Raw genomic sequence first — 9,123 nt, forward strand, 5'->3', positions numbered from 1 at the left:
TCCATTTAAATAATATACTGCTTTTCTATTCCTCCTGCCAAAGTGGACAAGTTCACATTTTCCCACATTATACTCCATCTGCCAAATTTTTGCCCACTCACTTAACCTGTCTATATCCCTTTGCAGACTCCTTATGTCCTCTTCACAACTTACTTTCCTACCTACCTTTGTGTCATCAGCAAATTTAGCAACCATACATTCAGTCCCTCATCCAAGTCATTGATATAGATTGTAAACAGTTGAGGTCCCAGCACTGATCCCTGTGGCACCCCACTCATTACATCTTGCCAACCTGGAAATGTTTCTCTAAGAGTGAATATCCTTTCTAAAGTAGGGTGCACTAAATTTTCCTGAGCATGTTAGGCATTTAAACACAGAGCACAGTGTGATTGATTCATGTCACACACAATTCCCAGCCATTAAAGTGAATAGATAGAAATTGTTCGAACAGCCCTGACTTCTGTGCCCAATTGCCCAAAAGGAGTAGGAAGGAAAGTCAGGCAGAACTTTTTCATTCAAAGGATAGTAGAGGATGACACTGCAGCCAAGTACTGGGGGCATTTTCAGAAGTACGACCCTTCAGATGAGACATTCTGTTCAAGTTGATGCTAAAGGTCCCTTGACACTATTCGAAGAAGAGAAGGGAGTTCTCCCAGTGTCCTGGCCAACACTCCTCCCTCAAGCAACCCCACCAAACACAGCTTAATTTTATCTCATTGCTATTTGTGGGATTTTACTTTGTGGTACACAGCTGCCACGTTTTCCTACATGCTCAGAGTCGCTGCATTTCATTGTATGTGATGAGCTTTGAGATTTTTCTCGGGGATGTGATAAGCCTCTGACTCCGGCCGATTCCCCAGCTTTGATGATTTAAATTATTTTGCAGGGCTTACTCTACTTGGGGGGGGGGGGGCAGATAATGACTGCAGCCTCGGAGAACGACATAAGAAAGAAAGATTTGCATTTATATAGTGCCTTTCATGACGTCAGGACGTCCCAAAGCGCTTTACAGCTAAGGAAGTATTTTTGAAGTGTGGTCACTGTTGTAATGTAGGAACATAGGAACTAGAGTAGGCCACTCAGCCCCTCGAGACTGTTCGGTCATTCAATTAGATCATGGTTGATCTGTATCTCAACTCCCATTTATCCGCCTTGATTCCACATCCCTTAATAACCTCACCAAACAAAAATCTATCAACCTCAGTTTTGAAATTTTCAATTGACCCCCAGCCTCAACAGCTTTTTGGGGGAGAGAGTTCCAGATTTCCACCACCCTTTGTGTGAAGAAGTGCTTCCTGACATCACCCTTGAAAAGCCTAGCTCTAACTTTAAGGTTATGCCCCCTTGTTCTGGGCTCCCCCACCACAGGAAATAGTTCCTCTCTAATCTACCACAGCGTACCATGGATAAAGCCAATGTGTTGCCTTCTAAAGTAGAGGAAGAAACATTTTCTTCAAAAAAAAAGTGAAAATCAATTGCATAGACCTTTTGGCCATTTAAATTTTAAATGGCTCCTCCGCCACCCATAGCATCACTGAAAGCAGGGCCAAACAGGCATCCATAATGTGCATCGTTGCTAGGCGGCAAGCATCAGGGATGACTGCATTCCATCATTTGCAAAGCAGTAGAACATGCCCTCCAGTTATCTGCGCAGAAGCATTCTGCGCCCCCTCACTTCTGGAGGGAAACCCCCGAAAGTGGCAGGGTGAAGTGGACAGCAGGCAGAATAGCTCACAAGGAATGGTCCACTGGAGTTACACTGGTGCACCACTGTAAAATCTAGGTTAAAGTCTTTAAAAAGAAAGACTTGCGTTTCTATTGCGCGCTTCACGACTTTGGCGGACTGCAGCGGTTTAAGTAGGCGGCTCACCACCCACCTTCTCGAGGGCAATTAGGGATGGGCAATAAATGCCGGCCTCGCCAGCGACGCCCACATCCCATGAACGAATTTAAAAAAAGGATGTCCCAAAGCATTTTTCAACCAATTAACTACTTTTGAAGTGTAGTCACTGTTGTAAAATGGAGGAAACGCAGCAGTCAATTCGGGCACAGCAAGATCCCACAAACAGCAATATGATAATGACCAGATGATCTATGATTCTATGATCTGTTTTTTTTCAGCAATGTTGGTTGAGGGATAAATATCGACCAGGGCACGGGGGAGAACTCCACGCTCTTGTTCGAAATTGTGCCGTGGAATCTTTTACGTCCACCTGAGGGAGCAGACAGGGCCTTGGTTTAACATCTTATCCGAGGACAGCATCTCAGACAGTGTAGCACTCACTCAGTATTGCACTGAAGTGTCAGCCCAGATTATGTGCTCAAGTTCCTGGAGTGGGATTTGAACCCACAACCTTCTGACTACAGAGGCAAGAGTGCTACCCACTGAGCCACAGCTGATAAGGAGAAACAGGCCAAAGAGAAACATTGTTTTATAAGGTGAAGGATAATAAAATGATAATACTCTCATTTTACTTTGCAACAGGCTATTTGGAAGAATTGCTTGAGAGAAATAATGCTCGTCCTTTTCAATTGCAACCTTGCCTGGTGCCATTTTCCAATCTACCTGCCTTGTGATAGCACTAAGATGTCCAGAAAGATTGATTGTAGCAAAAGGGATTTAACATCTGTGCCAATAATCAGGTCGGAAAATACAACTATCTTGCTGCTGAATGAGAATTCGCTACAAGAGATCAAAAACCAAGCTTTCCATGGTGTCCCAAACCTTGAGGCGATTGACCTGAGTCAGAACTGCTTCCCTGGGAAACTGCGTTCTCCTGGACTAGAATGCAAATTGACCATTGAATCCAGAGCCTTCCTTCACCTTCTCAAGTTAAAAAGAATCGACCTTACAGGAAACAGTTTAACAAGTGTCCCACCACTGCCTGCAACCCTCACTTGCTTGAATCTGGCGCTCAACAACATAGTCAACCTGCAATTTAGCAATATCTCCAATCTGGTAAAGCTGGAGAGTCTGAACATTAGTAAAAACTGCTTTTACCGAAATCCGTGCAACACTTCGTTTATCTTTGAGGAGGATACCTTTAAGAATATGCCCAGGCTGCACGTACTGGAGCTAGGCTTTAACAGCATAACCGTCGTGCCCAGGGGTCTTCCAAGATCCTTGAAAGCACTGGACCTCTCTGAGAATAAAATCTCGCACATTTCTTCGGAGGATTTTAAAAACCTCAATCATTTGGAAAAACTTTCTCTGGCATGGAACTGCCAGCGGTGCGATCATGCTGCCCAGCCCTGTTTCCCTTGCAAAGACAACAAATCCATTGATCTGTCTCCAGAAGCCTTCCTCCACCTTGGCCAACTGAAGCAGCTGGTCCTCAGGGGCAACTCTCTTAGGCACCTAGAAAACCAGATATTCCAACCCCTGGGAAGCTTAACATCCTTAGATCTGTCAGACAACTATCTTGCCTATGAAATTCAAAAGGCCACATTTTTTGCAAACTTGACCAAGCTGCAAAATCTCAACTTAATGTATAACTACGCACCTAAGAGAACCTTTCCTCGTCTTGTCCTACCTCCTTCTTTTGAGAATCTGAAGTCTTTGACGAAATTTCAGATAGATGGGTATTTCTTTAAGATGTTAGATGAAAGTGGCATACACTCATTGCTCAAACTTCCCAAACTTAACTCTGTAAACTTCCGAATGAATTTTATACAGAAAATTGACTTGAAGCTCTTTGAAAATATGACGTCGTTGAAATATATTGGGCTGTCCGAAAACAAAGTGTCTTTTTCACTGCGGGACGCCAGTCCGTATGGTCCTGAAAATACCAGAATTAATAAGGACTCCGTTGTCACCAGCCATCAAGAACAACGGGTCCCTGAAAGAAGAGGTGAATACGAGAATACTGAAGAGACAGGAACTGAAGTTAATCCTTCTGCCCCCTTTTCTTTTCAGAGATGTTCTTCTTTTGGGAGGATCTTTGACTTGTCATCCAATAATATTGCAGATATTAAACCAGAAGATTTCAACGGGCTGGAAGACATTGAGTGCCTTTTACTGTCCTGCAATTACATGACACAGTCGCTGAACGGCAAGCAATTCAACAGATTAAAAAAGCTGAAGTATTTGGATCTTTCTGACAATAGAATTGATTTCTACTATGCGGGGGCGTTTTCCGAGGTCCCAACACTCGAGTTTTTAGACATCAGTTACAATAGTTACACCTTTCAAATGAAAGGCATGGGGCATTCTTTTGACTTTATCAAGAGGCTCCCTTCTCTTAGGGCCTTAAGTCTCGCAAATAACCAAATAGCAAAACGGGTATCAAGTGAGCTACACAGCAACTCTTTGAACATGTTAAACTTTTCTGGAAACATGTTGAGCATCATGTGGGAAAGTGGGGCAAATACATACTTGAATTTTTTCTACAACCTTCATAATTTAACAGTCCTGGACATATCGAACAACATGATGAAGACAGTGCCCCCAGAAGCAATGGTTCGACTCCCACCAAGTCTGAAAGAACTTTACATCAACAACAATCAGATTAACTTTTTCAACTGGGACAATCTAACATGGCTGGTAAACCTAGAAACTCTAGACTTAAGCTATAATTTGCTCCACAGGTTGCCCACGAAACCGTGTCACTTTTCCAAAACATTTTCCAAACTTGTCCTGAGAAACAATAAAATAACAAAACTTCCTAGCGACTTTTTCTCTAAGGTCAAAGCATTGCGTTATCTTGACTTAAGCCACAATTCTATCAAAATATTAGACAAAGACAGTTTCCCCTCTCAGTTACTGGGAAGTTTAGAGGCGTTAGCTCTAGGCAACAATCCTTTTAGATGTACCTGTGATGCTGACTGGTTTTTTCATTTCATCAAAGACACCAGTGTGTCGTTGTCACATCTCACCACCAGTTGGAAGTGTGAGTTTCCAGAGTCTGCAGAGGGTCAGAGCATTCTTTTGACTGATCCCCTTTCCTGTCAGAAGAGATACAGCAGTATAGGCTTTGCCTTGTCTTCTCTGGTAACAATAATCTTCACAGTCCTACCTATATTAAATAAGCTATTCGGTTGGTACTTTTGGTACACTTGCCATATTTTTGCTGCCAAATTGAAAGGCAGTGCAACAATTCCCTCAGAAAGTTTGCAATATGATGCATTTATAGCTTTTGACACCACGCATAAAGCTGTAGCCGATTGGGTCTATCAAGAGCTTGTAGTCAATCTTGAGAAGAAAGGTCAACGCAGTTTCAGGCTTTGCCTTGAGGAGAGAGATTGGATTCCTGGCAAGTCATCAATAGAGAACTTGTATGATGCTATCTACCAAAGTAGGAAAACAATCTTTATACTGACGAGCACTTACTTTGTAAGTGGACTGTTAAGGCAGGCCTTCTTCATTGCACACCAGCGGTTATTGGATGAGAAGCTGGACGTCATAGTCCTGGTTCTTCTGGATCAATCTTTGAGGACGTCAAAGTACTTGCAGTTGCGCAAGAGACTGTGTAAAGCCTCTGTCTTACGTTGGCCCCATAATCCTCACGCAGAACCCTATTTCTGGTTCAAGTTGCAGAAAATATTGACCAGAGACAACAGGTTGCACTATGATCCAAATTTCAGTGAGAGTTTTTTACCCTTTGAACATAGCTTACAAAGCATCTTGTGGCAAAAGCTTTAATTTGAAGAAAAAGAATGGGCAGGGTACCTTGGTAACCTCAAGCTGAGCAATTCTTGAGTCATAGGTTTACACTTTCAGTAGGGTTAGGGTTAGGGATCCACATCACTAGAAGTTACTAGGACATAATAACTGAGTAATTCACTTCCTGTATATCCACCAAGGCGACATAGGTCAATAATTCACTTCCTGTATATCTACCAAGGCTTCATTGGTCAATAATTCACTTCCTTTAGAGCCCTAAATGCTGCATAGGTCAAGAAAAAAAGTTACTTAAATATTAAAATAAATTTTATTAGTTAGGAATATTCCAGTGACAAAAGGGAATATGAGGGAGAACAAAAGAGAAGACCCGATGAGAAATAAATTGTTCAAAATTTGTTTTATTTAAAATTATTTTCATGTTGATTTTGTAGTATAGGTTTAATATTAAATTTCCAAAGCTATTCCTAAATCAGAGTAGCTTAATTGCTACAATAATGTATGTTAGAGTGTCCTAGTGTTAGACAGAGAACTTAATAAAAGGCCAGTCTGGAATTCCATGGATATGGGAGGGGGAGGGAGTTGAAATTCATCCTGTCAATAACTTTACTGAGAAATTAAAATGAATATTCACTCCAACTTTTTTGTTAAAACTATCAAAGGAGGAACTTCACTCCCTAAGTCATTATTCCAGGGGCACTTTGGCCTAAATTGTGTGTCATACAAAGCACTGTGGGAGTAATTTTGGCTTTGGTTGATAGTTCCATTGACTTATTTGGAAAGGAAAACAGGGAGAGGTGTATAACGGGCGGCTGAATCAATATCGTCCGTTTTACACTATCACCCAAAGTCAAAATTACCCTCTATCTGTCAGTGCATTTCAGTAACTTTGCTTCTGCTTACCACCTCCCCTAGACAGCCCAGTTGATCTAGAGAACTCATTCAGAACTATCGTCCTATCCCTCCGCACTACAGCCCAAGCTGCCCAGAAAATAATTATTTGTTCGCTGTAATCTTACGAAATAGTTTGAATTCATTGTTTGTAGTTTATATTGGCATCTTCTGTTTTCTTTGTAATTGTTATGTCAGTTTGACTTTGGGCTCTGTTAGATTAGCCCAGCACCTCGCAGCATCCAATTTTCCTTGAAGCTATGTTAAACGTGAACAGTACTGTAGGGGAGTGGGAAAGTGTGACTAATGTAGCAGACTCATCTCTTTACGTATCCAATTGCATTTGATGTTGAATAGTCACCATTGTCAGTTGAAGATCTGACTCCTTAGGCCCTCAGAAAGCCTACTTGGAATGGACAGCGAGTAAACATTCTCTGGTGACAGCAAATAGGGTTCTTGGCTGAATGTATCTGATTGAAATCTTCCAAGTTCCACAGAATTCATACATTTACAGAGCAATCACCACAGACGAGGAAATGGTGCACTGATTCCTTAAGGAACAAAAGTAGGTGTGGATTGTAATCATGGATTATTTTTGTTCAGATTGTTTTGGGTTGAAGTGCAGCTATCTTGCTTTGTTGAGTTTATGTTGATGGTCATCATTGGCCTTTTCATCCTTCTATGTACTCCTTCTGGGATGTTTAAAAATTAAACGAACAGCATCAAACCACTGCCTGATCTCTGTACGTGTGCTTCGTTCTCTGTTCACCAAGCAGATTTTCTACCATCTCATAAACATGTCCTGCTGCACAGCAGAATCGAATGAACGTATTAACCCAGAATTTGCCGCCTGTGCTGTAGTAGGTACAGCACAGGCGGCCATTCGGCCCATCGTGCCTGTAGCCAGTCAACGAATGGCGCCCGCCGTTAGTTAGACTTGCCCTTTGCCCATTTAATCTCCATGATACTTTCCACTGCAAGTTGCTGGAAGTGTGAGATGGAAACGGTGGGGCATCTGGGACCAGAGTGAACAGGGCAAGCAACTGGGTATCTCCTTAACCAATCAGATTGAAGAACTGTGAAATGAACAGCAGAGAATCTGAACCAGGAAGTGTAAGTTAGAATAGTGAATTCAATGTCAAATTAGGTAAAGAAAGAGAAATAAAGAGAGGGAAAGAACGATTGGATTAAGAGAGCAAAGAGAGACGGGAAAAGTTTTAAAAAATGCAATTTAAATTTTTATTTTTTAAATTTTCAACAACAATTAAAACCTGAAGGAGTGAGACTTGTAATTTTCACCGCCTAAGAGGTCGTTTGGCAGTAATTAACAATCATCACGTCATTAAGAAGGTACTTAGGCTGATATGGACAAGCCCTAACTTTCTGTGGCGAGTTTAGTTCGTATCTACCGCGAAAATACAACAACTTCACGCCGTTCAATACATTTTAACGGTGAGGCAGACGGCAAGATGCCGTTTTTGCTAAACTAACGGTGGAATAACGCATCTCGGTCAGCAGCTTCCGGGTTTTCGCATTTAACCGCGCATCTGCCCCTCGCCTGAAGTTGCTGCGCGATTTGCACTTAAATAACAGCGAGCGCCCTTAGCCGCACTGTTATTTTGACAGCAAATTATGGCCCATTAATGCCGAGGCCCTGACATACCAGGGGCTGCGTTCCCGTCGGTCACGCTGCAATCGTGCCCGCCAGTATCTACCGACCCTGACCCCTGCTGGAGTTTGTGGGGTCAGTGGGAGGCCACTTCATTGGCATGAGGCAGGCGGGTGCAAGCGCCATCTGGGGTGCTTCTTTGGCGCCCGCCTGTTCCACGCGCCTGGAACCTGGGGTGGCTGCCTGTTTGCGCAGGTGGGCGGCCCAGACCCACCCCCCCAACCTTGCCACCACTCGGGACGATCTCAGACATTTTTTTTTTACATTTTGCTAGCAAAAAAATGTACAGGATCCCAAGTCTTATAAAAAGGGGCACTGACTACAGAAGCAAAGAGATAATAAACTTCTATAAAATCATGGGTTAGGCTGCAATTGGAACACAGGGTGAAACTTTCAACTCCGGCAGAGGACATAAAATGCCGGCTGCCCGTTGTACACCCTGCTGTAGTTCAAAGTTTTACTGAGATGTTTAAGATGATTAAGGGAGTTGATAGAGCAGGTAGAGAGAAACTATTTCCTCTGGTACAGGAGTCCAGAACAAGGCTGTTATTTTCTGCACCCTGCTTTAAGAAGAAGGATGACAAAGCTATGGAGAGGGTGTAGAAGACATTAGGAACAGGAGTAGGCCATTCAGCCCCTCGAGCCTGTTCCACCATTCAATTAGATCCTGGCTGATCTGTATCTTAACTCCATTTACCCGCCTTGGTTCCATAAACCTTAAGACCCTTACCTAACAAAAATCTATCAATCTCAGGTTTGAAAGTTTCAATTGACCCCCAGCCTCAACAGAGTTCCAGATTTCCACTATCCTTTGTGTGAAGAAATGCTTCCTGACATCACCCCTGAACGGCCTAGCTCTAATTTTAAAGGTTATGCCCCCTTGTTCTGGACTCTCCCACCAGAGGAAATAACTTCTCTCAATCTGCCCTCTCGACTCCTTTAA

The 9,123-nt window shown here is 42.8% G+C and overlaps 1 protein-coding gene across 1 annotated transcript; it reads left to right on the top strand.

Annotated features, from left to right (window-relative positions):
- Positions 1 to 2,502: 2,502 nt before the first annotated feature.
- On the top strand, positions 2,503 to 7,235 carry tlr9 (toll-like receptor 9). The gene has a single exon (XM_067999081.1). The coding sequence runs from the start codon at positions 2,516 to 2,518 to the stop codon at positions 5,639 to 5,641; it is 3,126 nt and encodes a 1,041-aa protein (XP_067855182.1). The 5' UTR covers positions 2,503 to 2,515; the 3' UTR covers positions 5,642 to 7,235.
- Positions 7,236 to 9,123: the final 1,888 nt, after the last annotated feature.

This window comes from Heptranchias perlo, chromosome 17 (assembly GCF_035084215.1).
Source record: "Heptranchias perlo isolate sHepPer1 chromosome 17, sHepPer1.hap1, whole genome shotgun sequence".
Taxonomy (NCBI): domain Eukaryota; kingdom Metazoa; phylum Chordata; class Chondrichthyes; order Hexanchiformes; family Hexanchidae; genus Heptranchias; species Heptranchias perlo.

Coding starts and splice junctions, on each gene's coding strand:
- tlr9 (XM_067999081.1), top strand. CDS start 2,516: ATGCTCGTCCTTTTCAATTGCAACCTTGCCTGGTGCCATTTTCCAATC.